Source organism: Danio rerio, chromosome 13, assembly GCF_049306965.1.
Source record: "Danio rerio strain Tuebingen ecotype United States chromosome 13, GRCz12tu, whole genome shotgun sequence".
NCBI lineage: Eukaryota > Metazoa > Chordata > Actinopteri > Cypriniformes > Danionidae > Danio > Danio rerio.
Genome location: NC_133188.1, coordinates 7,583,371 through 7,603,127, shown reverse-complemented (window position 1 = coordinate 7,603,127; position 19,757 = coordinate 7,583,371). Strand labels below are relative to the sequence as shown.

General features: G+C 37.0%; 1 protein-coding gene across 2 annotated transcripts; it reads right to left on the bottom strand.

Annotated features, from left to right (window-relative positions):
* Positions 1 to 2,534: 2,534 nt before the first annotated feature.
* Positions 2,535 to 19,233, bottom strand: aifm2 (AIF family member 2). Of its 2 annotated transcripts, none has more exons than NM_001200010.1 (9): positions 19,125 to 19,233; positions 17,307 to 17,493; positions 17,115 to 17,230; positions 16,913 to 17,032; positions 16,724 to 16,816; positions 13,599 to 13,707; positions 10,018 to 10,170; positions 5,963 to 6,163; positions 2,535 to 2,982 (listed from the first exon to the last, which is right to left on the bottom strand). In NM_001200010.1, the coding sequence occupies exons 2-9, from the start codon at positions 17,479 to 17,481 to the stop codon at positions 2,828 to 2,830; spliced, it is 1,122 nt and encodes a 373-aa protein (NP_001186939.1). In that variant the 5' UTR covers positions 17,482 to 17,493; positions 19,125 to 19,233; the 3' UTR covers positions 2,535 to 2,827. The 2 variants fall into 2 exon arrangements, with proteins under 2 accessions (NP_001186939.1, XP_005156584.1); XM_005156527.6 differs by having other exon boundaries at positions 17,307 to 17,490; positions 19,125 to 19,199.
* Positions 19,234 to 19,757: the final 524 nt, after the last annotated feature.

The window sequence follows — 19,757 nt, the reverse complement described above, 5'->3', positions numbered from 1 at the left end:
TTATATAAATATATATATATATATATATATATATATATATATATATATATATATATATATATATATATATATATATATATATATATATATATACACACACACACATACATACATAGTTGAAGTCAGAATTATTAGCCCCCCTGAATTATTAGCCCCCTGTTTACATTATTCCCCAATTTCTGTTTAACAGAGAGCAGATTTTTTTAACACATTTCTAAACATAATAGTTTATATTAATAGACATTTTTCAAGACACTTCTATACAGCTTAAAGTGACTTAAAAAGGCTTAACTAGGTTAATTAGTTTAACTAGGCAGGTTAGGGTAATTAGGCAAGTTATTGAATAATGATGGTTTGTTCTGTAGATTATAGAAAAAAAATTGCTTAAAGGGGCTAATAATTTTGTTCTTAAAATGGTGTTTAACATTTTTAAACTGCTTATATTCTAGCTTAAATAAAACAAATAAGACTTTCTCCAGAAGAAAAAATATTATCAGACATAATGTGAAAATTTCCTTGCTCTGTTAAACATAATTTGGGAAATATTTTTTTTAAATTTGAATGAGGCTAATAATTCTGATTTTAACTGTATGTATATATATAATAGAAATGTATAAGTAGAAAGATGATAACAGGACTCTGCTGTGTGTGATGATGAGGTCATGTAATAATGAAGCTACAGCAAAAGAACCTGATTTGACAAGTGCAATGATTTCTTAAAAACGATTTGAGCTGTAATTTCATTTGCTCTACTTTTCTGTGAATTTCTCTGTTAATCAAGTCATTTAAACCACGAGTAAAGACATTCCACTCTTCATAAAGCATATTAAGTAAACCAAAAATGTGAGTTATGCAACGTTTGACTGCTGGACTTCCACTTTTTATTAGATGTCTTTAACTACTACATGCTTGTGTGAAAACAAATAAAAACAAACAAACTCATTTTGTTCATATGGTATTATAACATATTGTAGAACTTTATTTTACAGTTCTGTTTCGTATGAAGATACTTCTAACCCTAAACTCATATCTGACCTTAACCATTGCCCATTTAGTTTCCCTATATAACACAGTGTTTTCTAAATATACTAAATATGCTGTGAGTACAGTACAAGGTCTATACTTTTGCTCATATTTAGGGAGAATATGGTTAAACTTAGAGACAGGATTATGGTTAGGTTTAAACGTTGGTTATTAGGTTAAAGTCAACAGTCAAATTTGAGATGTAATTATATTTATAATTATCAGAACTTTATCAGAGTTTTTTTAATAAAATACTAATTATCAGAATGTAATAGAAATTATTCATGGATTCCAAAAGATTTAGAAAAATATATTAATCTAAAGGTAATCAACAAAATGTCATTTTGTTAAAATCCGGATGTCAAGAGCATGCATACAGTATTACACGTTCAGTCAGCAGTCATAGGCAAGATGGTAATAGCCAAAAAAAAAAAACAATGATAAACTATAGCCTAGGGACAGTGCCTCCTTCCAAAATCGCAAGTAGGTTTTTTTTTAATTACTTGCAAAATGAGTAAAAAAAAATTAAGGAGAAGAACAACACAATAGCAAAAAAACACACACACAAAAAAAAACATATGTACTGATTGTGTTCTAATACTGTATATAACATCCGCCATGCTGTTATTAGCTTTGTTTCTGTCTAAAGATTTGACTCATTCTTCTTATCAGTTTATTCATGTTAAGAAAAGTTTTATTTTTTTATTTTTTTTTTTAATTGGTGGTTCAATCCAGTTCACGTAAAATGTATGTGTTCAATAAGTACATTACTTCAAATTATTCATTTAAATGGTTAAACTTTGTAGTTAAAGATTAGTAATATAACATCTGTCCTATAAACAACATTTATTTAGCATCATCCCTTTTTTACAGAGATGTAATGCAGGTAAACAAAGAATAAAAACAAACTGTACCTAAATTGGATTTAGATAGATAGATAGATAGATAGATAGATAGATAGATAGATAGATAGATAGATAGATAGATAGATAGATAGATAGATAGATAGAGGGATGGACGGACGGACGGACAGACAGACAGACAGACGGACGGATGGACGGATGGACAGATAGATAGATAGACAGAGAGACGGATGGATGGATGAATGGACGGATAGATAGATAGATAGATAGATAGATAGATAGATAGATAGATAGATAGATAGATAGATAGATAGATAGATAGATAGATAGACAGAAAGACAGACGGACGGACGGACGGATAGACAGACGGATGGATGAATGGACGGATAGATAGATAGATAGATAGATAGATAGATAGATAGATAGATAGATGGACAGACAGATAGACAGATGGGTGGATGGACGAAAGAAAGAAAGAAAGAAAGAAAGAAAGAAAGAAAGAAAGACCAGGTTGGACCAGGCTACATGTAGAGTGGATTATAGCTTATCGTTGCCCTCTAGTGGAGAAACTGCAGCAGTTTATCAAAAACGTAAAAAAAAAAAACTAAAAAAAAAGCTCAAACTGATATAAACACACATTACACCATGTTATAAATGTAAATACATTTATTCCATCAACAACTGTATAAATGTTTAAAATGGTACACATGATTGTTCTCAAAAACGATACAAACAATGATGTTATGTAGAATATATATAGTATATATTATGTTAGGTTATTTTTCATAAGAAAAAAGCATCCTTCTGCTGGTCTAATTCAATTTAAGACAACGATAAAAGAGCTTAAATAATTCATAAATCAAGGCATGTTAAATGGAAGAGCGTGCAACCGTAGTTCACACATTGTGAGTATGATGTAAACATTGTTAGGTAACCTTCTATTAGTTTGGGGCTTTTTGTCCCATTTCCCTCCAGCTCTTCCACAGCAGCAAGCCTTCACTTTTACCCTTGGTGACCAGAAATCGAGGTAGTTTATAACCGTTAAACTGGCCCACTCCGGCATCTTTGCCCATCGCAATCAGCATAGTCACATTACCTGATTGGAAACAAGATATTGGTCAATTACAGTAGATTGTTTTTTAAAAACTTGTTTGAATGTACATTAATATGCTATTAACAACTAACATTCCAGTGGAGTTACAATGGGCTTTAATTCATAATTCTATAGGAAATGGGAAGAAGAAAGCCAAGTTAAAGGGGCCCTATTATGCCCCTTTTTAATAGGTGTAAAATAAGTCTCTGGTGTCCCTAGACTGTGTATGTGAAGTTTAACTCAAAATATCACACAAATGTTTTATAATCCCCCTTTTAGACTTTGATCCAAACTAGAAATCTGCGCGGGACTAAATTTTGAATCCCGCTCCCGCCCGCACTCGCCAGGTTTTAGCCCGAACCCGACCGCTCCCGATTATATTAAGCACTTGTTGTCCCGCTGCCCGACCCGCCCCATTTTCTACCCGCCGCGCCCGATCCCGCAAAAGAGCGGGGGGAGAACAAAACCGAAAATCACCCAGCTATACAGTCCAGACAGCCTATAACAAGCTGTCTGTATAAACACACTCACACACACACACACAGCACCAAGCACACACACACAGACAAAGCTCTCTCGCGCTCTCTCTCTCTCTCTCATTCGCGTACACGCACTAAAGGCTGATTTATACTTCTGCGTCAAACACAGGCGTATGCTACGGCGCTGACGCATAGCCCTTCGCTGTGGCCGTCACTGACGTGCACCTCTCAAAAAATTTAACTACACGTCGCAACAACGCGTAGCGCAAGCTCTGTGATTGGTCGGCTTGGTAGCGCTGACGAGTCGGGGCGGGACTGAGAGCCGGGCGAATGGCGCGAACCCAATGTAGCGATTGTTTACAAGTGTGGAGTCCCGTGAAGGAGCTCCAGATGGAAAGTTTTGTTTTGTGTTTATCTCATAGTTAAAGTTGTTGCACGTCCGCCGGTTGCAGCCTCAAAATGAGCGAGTTTAAGCCACTTGTACATCCCGGAAGTGTTCAGGAAAAGCAAAAAAGCAGCGAAGAAACTCGACATAGAGGAACATTTACACCTCACTGCCAACTAGCGTTTCGGAAGTGTTAATGCAGACTAACAGAGACAGCGCGCAGAAGTATAAATGCACAGCCACGCGTGTTGCATGCGCCGTGGGTTACGCCGGTAACTTGACACAGAAGTATAAATTAGGCTTAACACACACACACACCTACACACACACCTACCTCCCATTCGCGTGTGCGCACACATACACACACACACACACACACAGCAACAAACAAGCTAAACACAGCATCGCGCTATTTCATTTACACACATACATTAGCGTGCTCGTTTGGGAGTCGGGAGCGATATTGACAGCCTGCTCCCCTCCCAAATTACACCCGTTACCGACCGCTCCCGTGATTTATTCGGAAATTTATACCCGCGCCGCAGAAATCTGGTCGGGTCCCATGCAGACCTCTAATCCAAACTGTGCTGTTTTGGATACTGTCGCTTTAAATTTAAATGAGATGCATATGTCGAAAGAAGGCGGAGCTATAAAAGCTATATATAATATAATAAAAGCTATATATAATCTTCGACAGGTACGGTCTGAAAACTCTAATAGCGGACAACTGCTTTTTACTTAATGAGGGAAAGATCATCACTGGTGGGCAGGACTCATGGCCCTTAAAGGCTTGTATTTGCACCAGCTCTACGCATTGGGTTAATATAGGTCCAGTCTCCATATTCAGTCCATTACTTCCACTGTATCTGTTCACCCTATTGAATGGAACCAACCATATATCTATTCCAAAATGGTGGCACCTTAACACTAAAAGCTTTAGTAAAACATGCCTTTTACTTTAAAACGGTTACATTAATTGAGTTTGTTTCATATAGACCTTTTTCATGGCTGCTGCATGGAGGGTGCAATAGCGACCAGCGTCTTCCGGTAGAATGCTAAAAACTTCTGTTTACAGCGTGTACAACTGGTAATTTGCGCTCCGAGAATGGGTTTCAATAACGTTTTTAATGGATAACAGAGTGTTTTTGTGACACACAACTTAGAAATGTGTCTGTTCAAGCCGTTATAATCTGTCACATGTGGTTCAAACGCGTCAGAAATACAAGAAAAACGTTCTCCTAGTTCACGTGTCTGCCGTCAGAAATACAGTGTGTGTGCTGTCCCGGCTTGTCAGCTGTTAGCTCAGCAGCTCTTTAACACACACACACACACACATACACACGCACACACACACACACAGAGAGAGAGAGCGCAAACCAGAGTACTGCCATGAAACTTAACAGGTTTGAAAGTCGTGCAATTTACAAAAATGACCAATAAAAGTCTGTTATTGATCCTCTGCTGGCTGATTTGCTGTTCATTCTAATCGCGAGTCGTTTGTGTTTTATTTCGTGTGTTGTTTTTACCACGGTTTGTGTTTTTCTGTCATTTCGAAATGACACTAGCCTATATTTTCACTTTGTCACAGTTATTAAATCAGTATGTCAGTGGCACAGTACAGGCTACGTGTGTGTGTCAAACATTTTAGTGAGTTACATTTGTTTGGGCTGGTTATATTTTTGAAATAAAGAGGAAACTGTTGACTTTAGCGATGACGAGGCTTCATTTAAACAGCAGAAGATGCCGTCTGGCAACGAGGGGAAAATGCCTCACAGCAGCTGTTTTCCATCCTATTAGATCGCATTTCTTTAAATGATCAGGCCAGGAGATGGTGCTGATGGACAACAGTATTAGTTCAAAGAGGATAAAAGCAGGTAAAATAGATTAAAACTATCGTTTCAAAGCTGTCCAAATGTGACTGTTTACACGCATCAGCTGCTGACCGGAAGTTCTTCGCATTCTCCTTGCGCATACACGCAAAGCATAATGGGTAATTTTGCATTCCAAGAAAAAGGTCTATACTGTCATTAACTTTGAAAGTAATTTACAAAATAATGTAAACTTTACTAACTGCTTCACTTCCACTTAAAGGCAAAACCCATTGCTTTATGGTTTGTACCTGTTTTGTATGAAGTCAAAGCCTTTCCTGACAGGCTGTTTATGATATTAGTGGCAGCTACTCCAGCATGAAGTCCAGCATGATATGCCATCTTGGGTTCACTGAGGTTGGCACAATCGCCCACAGCATACACATTGTCAAAACCTTCCACTTGCAAGTGCTTGTTCACCTTCAGAGCACCGTTCTCTGCCAGACATGAACCTGAAAGATGAAAACAAATCAAATATAAACAGACCGTGTTAAAGAGGGTGAAGATCAACCAATTAAATGAGATTATATGAGGGCACGACTGCTGAAAGCCAACAAATATAGTGATATAATGTGATTTATGAGCAATATCACACGAGAAGCAGTGTGCTATGGCTGTATATCAGCACTGGTGGGAGGCGTGTGTTGGCACGTTGCCAACGTTACCACCCCAACGTTATCACCAGTGCTGATATACAGCCATAGCACACTGCTACGAGTGTGATATTGCGTTTATACAACAGTTCGACGGCACAATCTTGTACATAAAAAAGAAAATCAAACACAGATAGTCTAAAACCCTTTTGTATTAGGAACTACTTTCTTCCGCCATTCATTCACATCTGCAGCTGACGTCAGAACACTCAGGTCTTCTACTTCTATTCACCTCACTGTTCCCTCTGTCCGCCTTGTCACCATGGGGAGCAGATCATTCAGCCACTCTGCTCCTCAGCTTTGGAGTTCAGTTCCTCCTGATCTCCGTAATTTAACCTCTCTTTCACAATTTACTGTAAGTCCAGACTCAAAACACATCTGTTTAGAACAGCCTATTCTCTTTGACTCGAGTGCATTTTAAAGTTTGTATTGTATTCTATTGTTTTTATTGTGTTTTTATTTGAATTGATTGTTTTAGATGTCCTGTACGGCAAAGAGCTTAGAATGACCAAGAGGCGACACTCAATAGAACGTCCCATTGCAACAGCAGCGCCCAGTAACAGCCCCGGATTTCGCTATTTTGGAGTGAAAGTGATCGGCCGTCCATTGGATTTCATTACTGTCGCGATGGCAAGCAGCTGCTTTGTTTTTTATTTATTTATTTAAAAAGCGCATTAAAGCTGAGATACAACCTGAAAGACGACAATACAAGACTTATTATCACAATCATCAGCACTTTTAACAGTTTATTTTACAGACTTACAATATGCTGTGGTTCTATTGGAGTTTTCATTTCAAAATGGCTGTTTCCCAAATTACATGAGAGTGTCGCCTCTTGGTCATTCTAAGCTCTTTGTGTACGGCGATCTTGAGTGTCATGAAAGGCGCCTTTAAATAAAATGCATTATTATTATTATTATTATTAGGACAGCAGAAGCCATTACTAATTCACCAACGTCACTTTAGAGCTAGTATTTGAATGATTCTCTATAGCGTAATGTGAAGCGGCGCTTCTGGTGTGTGACCCCCTTAAGGTAATGACAAAACAGCAAATTTTGCTCACATTTTAAGATTATAAGGCTGAACGTGGCATGAAATGCCATACGTCTACAGAGATTTCTCACCAGACTGCTGTTGTGTTTGCAATAAGGAAGGACAAGGCTTAATTCAGCTTCTTATTCGCAGCTTTTTATTGACTATATCCAATCCTCCTTAAAAACCATGAGGCATCTGTTTTTAAGCTTTTTATTTTTTATTTACACTGAGCAAGTGCTTATTATGCGGTTCTTGCGCTATCTTGTGTAAAATTGTAAATATTTTAAAATAGGCACTATTCTTGCAAATGAACTGCATAGTTGCAATCTAAACAACTACATTCTCGACTAAAAAAGCCTCAAAAGTACATTTTGTTGTCTAACTGCAGTTATATTTGTCTAACTGTAGTATCTGCTTGTTGCTGGCTGTATGTGGGCGGAGTAATACACAAAGGGTAAAGAGGCTGTACGGATGCTGATATTACTTATATATCACGGCTATCAGCCAATCAGATTCGTTGTATGTAGAACTGATGTATAAAAAGATATAACGTTTCACAAGTTCAGTCCAAATTCAGAAAAACATATTTGAGGATTCATATTCTTATTAGAGTTTAGGCATTCATTTATTAATTAAAATGGAAGTAAATCTTTTAATAATTCACTGTTTAAATTCTGAAAGAAATATACCATGTACATAAATATGTAAACAAATCTAGTGGTGGGCAAAGTGAGGCTTTATGAAACACTAGCTAGTGTTTCCTCTAGGATTTTTTCCAGCTGTGGTGGCAGGCCTTTTTTACACAGATCTACCAACCTACTTGTGGTGTTATTTCAATGACAAATGTCATGAGCGCAGTATTAAGTCGAGATTGCTTTTATGTAACAGCCTACGAGCATGCGAATCTCTATGCTTGCGCGCGCCGATTTCTTTTGCTCATGCACAAAGCTTCTTGCAGCCCCCTTCAAATATACACAGCTCAAGCGCAGATCTTCTTGTGCGCTCTCAAATAAACGCAGCTAAAGTACGATTAATTAGTTTATGTACCGAGTACGTCTCCAGTATTTATTAGATTTGCTAGGAATATTTATAAATGTCTCCAATAGACATACAGAGCGGTATTAATGCGTCCTGAAGTAAAGTGAAATGGCTATATGTCATGTTTGCCGGCCTCACGCATCAGTTAGTCAGACAATCAGTCAGTCAGCACGTAACCTTTTACAGAAAAGTTTGCGCTGTTGTAATTCTCTTTGTAGATTAGAACCCGCTATTAAATAAAAACACGACTGAATGTTATGAATGAAATGCTTTAATGTAGCTGTGGCGGGATCAATTTTGGCATGAATGTAATGGAAACCATGCACTAGCTATGTTTTCATCCAAAAATGTGAATTAACTTTATGCGCAAAACTGGATTATGGCACAAAAGACGTGCGTATAAAGTTACGTTTCCATCCAACAAGTCAAAGAGAACAAAATCGTCACTTCCTAATTATCCAACTATCAACAGTAAAAACAGAATTTGCTGCAGTTGAAGAAGCTGCATGAATCTTTTTCTCATTTAATAAATGACTTGCGCCTCAGAAGACAATCCTGACAAGCAGTGAGTGAACACGCGGTGGCGTTTGAAGGAGTGAGATGCAGAACACAGACGCTTTTTGATTCAACAGGTCATTAATAATATAATAACACTATTACTGAAATGGTTACAGCGTTTTAGAATGACCAGAACAACTTTTCAGATGTTTTAGTGTGCTCAGCCTGCATGTTTTCTTATCGAATAAAAAGTTAATCCTACTCATATGTTTTTTTTTATGCGCATTTTAAAAATGTATGTGCATCTTGGTGTTTCCGTCAACCATTTTTTAATGTGCATATCCAAAATGTTCATTAAAATAGGTGGATGTTGTCTTGTATGTAACTGGAATCTTTTTTCTGTAATCCTTTTGTCTTTTCTTTCTCTGTCCAGAACCTCAAGCTTCTTCCATGTTAACCTACCATTGTAGGATAGCACAGCATTATCCCTGATCGTTTCACTCATTACTTTTGCCACTCTATTTATATATGTATTTATTATTATTTTATTTATTTATGTATTTATTTATTTATTTATTCATTTTCTTCTTTTATTTAAAAAAAAGATTTGGCAGCTTTTTTTAGTATTATTGTTTTTTTTTAAATTAATTTTCCTTCTTTTTTGTTTTATTCATTTATTTATTTTTAATATCCTTCTTTAGGCAATGTATTTAGCGTTTATTGAAGTTGTTTTTATATGTATAAAAAAATAATTCTCTGTATAAACAATGTAATTTGTTCTTGGCATAAAAATAAAGGGGAAAAAATAGGTGGATGGAAACGTAGCTACTGAAACAGTCGAAGCGAATGCGTCGAAGCTTCAAAATGTGACACCTAGTGGTCATTTTATGTATTGCTCTGGTACAGCTTCAGCAAAAAAACAGTTAAACAAATTGAGGTAATAAACCCCACGTTGTAAAGTGAAGTGGTGAAAGTTCCTGACTAGCAAGCAGAGATGATGGGATAAAATCCAGGGAGACATTAAGACATTTTAAGACTTTTTAAGACCCAGCGGACATTCTAAACAGCAAAAAAGCACTTACTCATGCTGGACCTGTATGCTTCAGAGTTGATCTTACTCCCTGTACAGCAAATGACAAGATCTGTGGTGACCTGTTCATTCTTATTGGTCTTGACCACCATGCCGCTCCGACACACATTCAGTTCCAGCTCTTCAAGGTTTGACACTTTCTGCCCTGCATTCAGACACATGGGAAGAGAACTGTGACAAATATGCAAACATGATGTTCCAGATATGAACTGATGCATAGTGCATGTTTTTAAATGTATTGGAGAGTTCTTGCATAAACAATTTCAGGCCAATTAAAAATGGCCACTGAAAAATGGATACAGGATGTGTTAAAATAAAAAATGTTCACCCTTAAGCCTGGTTTATACTTCTGCGTCAAGTGACCGGCGTAACCAACGGCGCATGCAACGCGCGTGGCTGTGCATTTATACTTCTGCGCGCTGTCTCTGTTAGTCTGCATTAACACTTCCGAAACGCTAGTTGGCAGTGAGGTGTAAATGTTCCTCTGTGTCGAGTTTCTCCGCTGCAATTTTGCTTTTCCTGAACACTTCCTGGATGTACAAGTGGCTCAAACTCACTCATTTTGAGGCAGGAACCGGCGGACGTGCAACAACTTTAACTATGAGATAAACACAAAACAAAACTTTCCATCCGGAGCTCCTTCACGGGACTCCACACTTGTAAACAATCGCTACATTGGGTTCGCGCCATTCGCACGGCTCTCGGTCCCGCCCAGACTCGTCAGCGCTACCAAGCCGACCAATCACAGAGCTTGCGCTACGCGTTGTTGCGACGTGTAGTTACATTTTTTTGAGAGGTGCACGTCAGTGACGGCCACGGCGAAGGGCTATGCATCAGCGCCGTAGCATACGCCGGTGTTTGACGCAGAAGTATAAATCAGCCTTTATCAGTATGTTATCTACAAGTAAACAAATCAATTGAGAGCTGCTAGGACATTGAATACTGAAGTTCTCTCAAATCATTTTTACTACAACCTTCTGTATTAGTGCTTATCCACATTCTGTTTCAGTATTTTCCACATTCATTCTCTGGTAAAGCATTTAAACCAACTATGAGGTTATCAAAATTCACAATGTTGGACTTTGATTTAAAATAAAGTAGTATTAAAAAAAACAAAAAAACAAAGGCTCAATCACAATTCTACCCCTTACCCCTACCCCAGATTTTGTGCATTCCCGTGAAGGGGTAGGGGTGTCCCAATTCTCTTTAGCTTGAAGGCGTAGGACTAAGGGGAAGGGATAGATAGCCCTTCGAATGGAGATTTTTCAGGATCACACTGGAAACCAAGGGGTAAGAAAATTTCCCAGAATACACCAGCCACAATGGCAGGATAGCTGCACCCGGAAGTCACTTGACACACACTGTCAGAAAGGTCTATTGGCTGGGAATGTGCTTTTTTCAGTGTCTGCTATAATGTTAATGTTGTTTTTGTGTGTTTACATGAATATGGCCATGGTGTAAATGCAGAGTATAGTTGCTTTCTTATTGCCACATTAGATCATTATGATAACATAATATATGCCTTCAGTGGTTTCTTGAAGATAAATACCAAAAAAAACACAACTGGAATAACTACAGATCGTCTGATCTCATATGAAGCAAGAGATCGCGATGACATATGATGACGAGTGCAGATGCTGTAGTGCTGTCCCATTTCATAGGGGTCAATTTTGAAAGCCCATCCCCTACACACTTGGTTTTAAGGGCCAAGGAGTAAGGGTACAAAAATAGAATTGGGATTAAGCCAAAGGGCCCTATCATACATTCAGTGCAATAAGCCGCAAGATGTGTTTGGCACGATTTGTTGCTATTTTCAGACCAACGCAACTGTCATTTTCACGTTTTGGACCACGTTGTTTAAAAAGCAAATTCATTTATGCCACTTTGAGGACTCATGGGGGTGCTGGTCTTAAAAGGAGGTGTGTTAAGGTGCATTGTTGGCATGTTGCTATTTTGAGGAACTGAAATAGACCACGCCATTACAATACCGTTTTCTCATCCATAAAAGTAAAGGAGTAAAGTCAAGAGTAAATGTAAAGTAAAGAGAAAGAAAATAGGCCGAATAGAGGAGGCTTGTTCTTTATCCTCGTGCTGCAGATGACCTGTTTAACTGTTTTCTCGCTAGTGAAGCGTTCGGTTTTTCCACTTACAAAGTTTGCGGTGTAAATAGCAAATGCGCCATGGCGCAATGCAACCGACTCTTAAAGCGAATGAGAGATTTCACTCAGATTGGTTTAATGCATGTTATGCTCAAAACACACCCATTACTCATTAGAAGAATAAACACAACCCTATTAGACTACGCGCCAGGGCGAAGAGCATATTTTCCATCCTTAAATCGCAAAAGTGGATTCAGACGTGCCCTTAATGCTTTGCGCCATGTGCTTTAAACTTTAGGCTTAGATTGTTCAAATAGAGCCCAAAGGCATAAGACTGTGTACTTAAAGGGATAGTTTAATCAAAAAAATTAATTTGCTCACCCTTAGGTGTTTCAAACCTTAATGACTTACTTTTTTTTCTGTTGAATTCGAAAAGTATATTTTAAAGATTGCTGGAAACCTGTAATCATTAACTTCAGTAGTAAAAAAAATACTATAGAAGTAAATGGTTACAGATTTTCAACATTCTTCAAAATATCTTCTTTTTGTGTTCAACAGAATTAAAGAGGTAAACACATGATGACAATAAAAATTTTGGGATGAACTATCACTTTAAGAAAAAGTGGAATGTGACATGAAGGGTGCCCAAGTTTTTGAAGTTCCAAAAAAGCAAATCCATCTATCATAAAAGTAAGAAAAATATCAATAATTAAAAAAAAACTGTGCTGAACTTCACTATAGAAAATGCTGGGTTCCACACAAATCCCTCATGTTGTCCCAACACAAATTGTTTAAGTTTAATTAATAGTTTTTACATATTTAAGGACACTGTACATAAAAAAATTAAGTTGTCCCCCCCCCAAAAAAATAAGAATTGTATTGTTTCTACACATTTTAAATAAGTAGTTTTAACAAGTAATTTTTTGGGTATAATATGCATAATTTTCATCACTTATATCTTAATTCTACCATCATTTACTCTCCGCTTATTTCAAACCTGTTTGAGTTTCTTTCTTCTCTTGAACACAAACGATGACATACTGCAAATGGAGGAAAAGCAGCCATTGACTTCCAACATATATATATATATATATATATATATATATATATATATATATATATATATATATATATATATATATATATATATTTATTTATTTTTATTATTTTTATTTTTTTTGCTCCTAATATGAAAAATGAAAATGGCAGCATTTTTTCAACATTTTAAAGAATATCTTGTTTCGTGTTTAACAAAAGAAAGAAATTCATAAAAGTTCAGAACCACTTGATTGTTAGTAAATGTTGAAGAATGTTAATTTTAGGGTGAACTATCCCTCTAATCTCCATTCATATTGCTTGATGTATTGTGGTTTCAGATTGTTGTTCCTTCAGATGCAAAACAGATATGTGACGCCCGCATCAGGCAACAGAACTTAAGGCAGATGCTAAGCAACCCGACGTGTCAGATCATTACCTAGCAATAGCTCCACCCCCTTTTCCAGCAGCACCTGCTTGGCTTGTTCTTTGACACAAGGCAGGAGTTCAGGATCAGCCACCTCCTCCCGCGGGTGAATCAGAACCACCTACAGTAGATGGAAAATAGTCACTATTATACAGGATAGGCACATTTAAACAGGCATTTACATGTTATTTATTGGACTGTTATTTTCCCCTTGCATTCCCAAATATGAGCTTTTGAAAAAAATTGCATGCGAGACTTTTAATTTTAATCATATTACATAATCTTCGTATTAACTACATTTTTCATTTTTTAAAACTAGAGGAAAAAAAAATCACACAATGAAAGAAACCTCTTGCAACTTCTATGAAATTTGGAGTTGTCTTCTAGTTTGAATTAGGGATGCTCATTTCAGTTAATTTTGCCAACTGACAACTGCCTCTCGTTAACTGAATATTAACGGTTAACTGGTCAGATTAATATTAAATTATTATTTAATAAAAATAATTGACGTGTCTATTCAGTGTGATATACTGATTTATTGTAACATGCGAACAACAGCATACAGAACATATTAACAGCACATCTTCACACACCTGCATAGAAAAAAGATGAACTAAATAAAAAGAATAAAATAAATAGGTCTGAGCTAGATATTTTCACTTAAATGACAAATTTAGATCACAAAACAAAAACACTGACTGAATCCTTTTTAAGAACCGGCATATGCTATTTGTCTAATCATATGTTTTTTTTTCTTCCATCAAATAAAAATAGCAGGCTACCTCAAATCGATCACTCCACAGAAAATAGGCCTATGCATTTAATTAATGATCCGCTCTAATTCTTATATCACAAACCTCTGTCAACATTCCTAATATAGATCATTAAAGATTCATGCTGTGTTCACACCATGAAGGCTGAAAAACAGCGTTGATTAGTTTGGAGCAGTGTCTAAGTCCACTGCAACCAACTCTGTGAGCTCATTAACTCCACCAAAAATTTAACCTGGATAATGAAAGCTTTCGGCGATGCTTCTGACTGAGCCAAGCCCAGTTTGATGAACTGTTGTCGGTGTAGGCAGGAGCATTTTTCCCCTGGACACCAACAACAGGCGCTACGTCATTATCACGCCCCCACAAGAGCAAGCTCCTGATTGGATAACACGGCGCGAATGTCCGCTGAAGTTCAGACTTTCTAACTAGATTGTTACGCGCGTTAATTGCGAGAAACATGAGATACGAGCGTCAGTAGCGCAAAACGCTCAACTCTTGCCGCTTTATTCACACGAATCATGTCATTTGTGCCGCCTCATTCGCGTGTATCGTGCCGCAGGATATCTATTCGCAACTTTGCATTGACTTAACATGCAAATCACCAACCCTTAATGCCTCTTTCGCGTCTGGTCTCAACACAGCATCAAGATTATGTTTTGAGCACCTAATTTTACCTTAGAGCTTCTGTGCTTTTATTTTCTCTCTCACTTGCAGTTAATGTGTGCCGATTTTTTGAGTTTGACAAATCACACTGAACACACTTTTCCGTTCCAAAAACGCAAGATGTACCGCACTGCATTTTGTTGACAAAAAAAAGAAGCGTTGTGCTCTTTTTTTATGTCACTAGAAAACGACTGAATCAGCTGCGTAATGTGCGTGAGTGTTGCTGTTGATATTGTTATAATTGTAATATTTAATAACATTGTTATATTCAAGATTGGCATTTCAATCATTAATTTTTTATGTGCATCTCCAAAATGCGCTTAAAAATAAGTGGATGGAAACATAGCTAATGGCTCTTGGGATTATTCTTTCCAATGCAGATTTGCTGCAGCTGCAGTAATGCTTTGAGATGTACAAATGAATGCTGCATGATAATTCAAAGACTATTGTAAAGCCAGTTCTGTAAATCCCATATGTAAGTATGTACATTTAAGTTTGTTCCAATTCACTGAAAACTAGTTTGATCTTTGACAAGCAATGTGTCTGTCTTTCTCTGGCTCAGAAATAGCCTGGAAAGCAGATTTGAATTTAGCAGCTGATTATGTTACATACTAAAAATTGTAATCTTACCCTCCAGGAACCAGAACTGGTAGATCACACTGGTGTGATTGTCCTGTCAGAGGATTAATATTACAATTTTCTCCCCCCTGATTTGTTTACAGCAATAACGCAGTTTGTGGTTACCTACTAAGCTGAAGTAGATCCACCTCCAGGGACTCTACTTCTTCTATCTTTCTCTCATGAAGCCCTGCACTTTTCAGCTCATAGACTTCCATTCATACTGCATACTGTACTGCAGTTCAAGCTCGGTGAACTCTGACCTCAGAAATGGCATCACATGATTGCACGAGATCAATAGAAGATCAAAACCTGACCTCTCTTTAGAGAAATGTAAAATATAAAGCAATCACTTGCTTTATCACTGTCTAATCATCTTGTTTTATCCTGCTTTTTCACAGCTTCTTACAAGAGAATTTCACATGCTCCTTGTCTAGAGTGACTACTTTTTAAGTAAAAAAATGAAAGACATTTCAGAGAAAAGATCAAAGCAGTACTACATTTTAAATACTTAATATAATAATAATAATAATAATAATAATAATAATAATAATAATAATAATAATAATAATAATAATATGAGATTAGGCGAGTTGAACATGACTAATAGAGTCATGAAGTCAAAGATTTTACAATACACAAGACCTGTCACTCGTATACTTTTGAACGGGGAAGAGTGTAACTGTCTCTATGGTGAATGAAGCTCTGCCTTCTAGTACAGAAGCCAATCAGCAATTGCTATATGGTGAATAAAGCCCGCCTTCTAGTAGAGAAGCCAATCAGCGATCGCTTTAGAATGACAATTCTCTGCGGAAATTGCTGGGACCAGGCTTGAGTTTCTGCAGATTTCATGTGATACGAACATTTAGAAGTGTAACTAAATTGACATTTGTTGTATAATTTTATTGGTTATTCGTAATATAAAATGTATTCGTAAGCTTGGCAAGTAGTTTTGGAGAATTTGATGTTTCCTCATTCAAACAGAATACCCAAGCATACTGCATGAGAGGTGTTTCAAAGATGGCCGCAGAGTGAAATGACTTGCCTTAAAAGAACTTTGATAAAGTGATTGCAGAGTTCTACCTTCTTGTCGTGAAATTCTGTCTTGATCTCAGCTGCCATTTCAACACCAGTGGTTCCACCACCAACAACTACAATGGCGTTTGCTTCCTTGATCTGTAGCATGAAATGTAAATAGTATTATTAAATAAGAACGCATGACACAGCGGTTTTGAAGCAGCTCTAAATAAACTGCTCGGTAAGAAAACTCACCACATGGAAGAAGTCCTCATACTTCTGTATGGCTGATTTGTAGGTGTCCACAGAATTGTGTTTGCTTGGGAAGGATCCAGTTGTTCCAGTGCAGAGAATAAGGTGGGAATAACGAACTTCCTGTTGATTTATTTAAGCACTCATTCATTTTTGATGGATTTTAGCGCTCATGCTATCAAAACCATGTTGCAATATCACATACCTTTCCATTATCAAGCACAACTGTCTGCGTTTCTGTGTCTATCCGTATGACACGGCCTTGGAGGAAATTCAGCCCAAATGTCTCTTTGTATGGTATGAACGTCTTTCTAGCAAAACCTACAAAAACAAACAAAAAATGTGTTAAGTTTTATCAGGATGTTTGCTGTTCTGATTATGGTGATTACTGCATTACCAGTTTGCACTGAGGCACGCAGAGCTGCAACGTTGTGATGAAACGCATCCAGGACGTCAATAAGCATGAAGGGCACACCGTAATGTTTAAGGTGTTGAGCTGCTGCAATGCCGCCAAAACCACCACCGACAATCACCACATGAACACTCTCGTCAACTGACACCTGCCCACCCATAATGCTTCACTGCTGAGGAGAAACCAAGAGAGAGAAAAAAACAACGGTAATGACTATATTCAAAACTGTGTTTCATTCTGCTAAATAACACACATACGTACAGTTAAAGTAAAAATGATTAGCCCTCCAGTGAATTTTTTTTCTTTTTTAAATACTTAACAAATAATGTTTAACAAAGACTTTTTTCACAGTATTTACTATTATATTTTTATATTCAGGAGAAAGTCTTATTTGTTTTATTTCGGCTAGAATAAAAGCAGATTTTTAAAACCATGTTAAGGTCAACATTTTTAGCCCCCTTAAGCAATATTTATTTTTTGATTGTCTGCAGAACAAACCATTGTTATACAATAACTTGCCTAATTACCCTAACCTGCCTAGAGAACATAATTAACCTAGTTAATTAGAAATAAGTTTTTATTATTAACATTTTTCAAATCTTCTCTTGTCTGATTTTGGTGAGCCTGTGCGAATTGTTGCTTCAGTTTCCTCAGTTTCCTTTTCTGACAGGAGTGACACCCAGTGTGGTCTTCTGTTGTTGTAGCCCATCTGCATTAGGGTTCCATGTGATTTGTGTTCAGAGATGCTCTTCAGCGCACCTCAGTTGTAACGAGTGGTTATTTAGTTAACTGTTGCCTTTCTATCAGCTCAATCCAGTCTGGCCATTCTCCTCTAAGCTCTGGCATCAACTAAGCTTTTGCGCCCACAGAACTGCCGTTCATTGGACATTTTCTCTTTTTCGGACCATTCTCTGTAAACCCTAGAGATGGTTGTGCGTGAAAATCCCAGTAGATCAGCAGTTTCTGAAATACTCAGACCAGCCTGTCTAGCACCAATAATCATGCCACGTTTAAAGTCACTTAAATTACCTTTCTTTCACATTCTGATACTCGGTTTGAACTGCAGCAGATCGTCTTGACCTTGTCTACATGCCTAAATACATTGAGTTGCTGCCATTTGATTGGTTGATTAGAAATTTCTGTTAACAAGTAAAGGTGTACCTAATAAAGTGGCCGGTGAGTTTATATTTACATTCACAAAACTGTTCAGAAACATGTTTTTTGGAAATAAGTTTTTATATTTTTAAAAGATGTGCTCACCGATGTCTTATTTATTAAAAAGCAGTGAAATGTAAAAATGAAAAATAACCCTTACTTGTTTTATTGCCATTTAATTGCACTTTAAGCTGAATACTAGTTATAGTATAAAAGTATTATTTAAATTTAAATATAAATTTACATTAAACTTCCTTTTTGAACACCCTTGCTTGAAACTTCCAAGTTCAATACCATTATCATAAATACTTATTGATAATTTTATTTTCAATTAAATTATTTTTATTCAGAATTTGTAACATTATCTGTGTCTTGAATGTGAATTCTGAACAATTTTCTGCATCTTAAAATACATGATCAGGATACAGTAAGACATGGAACATTTCCTCTATTGTTTATTTTAATCCAATTATTTGAACACAACTGGTCAGCCAAAAGGTTTACAACAGTTGCACATGCTATTATTCAGAACTCTCAAGAAAGGTTTCAGCATAAGCAAATGGGCTACATAATATATTCCTAAATGTGTTCTCTACGTGGGCTACATACCAACATATAACGAAACTTAAAACACTTTTGAACACTTACCAATTTCTGTATGTAGGTTTCCGAATATGTACAGCTCTGTTTTCTTCTTCTCCACACGGATAGATCTTCAACTCTTCCTACTTCTATAGCTGCATCGGTTGGGGACTTTGATTCTATCCAATGCAGAGCAAGAGAGGACTCCATTCCTAGGCCCTGAGCCAATGGCAGCGCGCGTAGAAGGCTTGTGGGCGGGCTCTATCTGCTATGCGCAATCATAGCCGACCGAGTGTGATATAATGAGACATTTTCTCTTCTTTTACAGTGGTACTGGAGAGGGATAGGAGTTATGTGTAGTCGACGCTCGTAAAACAGTTAGCAGACCATGTTTAACATTAATGATAAAACTATAAACAGCAGATGTTGTCTTAAGCGAAGTGTACTCGAACATATATGATTCATCAAAAGACTACAAAACAGTGAAAGGTCACAAAGTCGAGCTGAGTCACGATGACAAGCAAGGCATTTTCTTTTATTGTAGCTACAATATTTACTTTAAAGGAACCAACTACTAGCTAATTGTTCACTTTTAACTGTAATGTAGCTATTGATGCAATGCAATTGTCTTATTATTATTATCATTATTATTATTTAGGTAGAGGTAGTATTTTGGGCTTTGCCTCTTCCTGCACAATA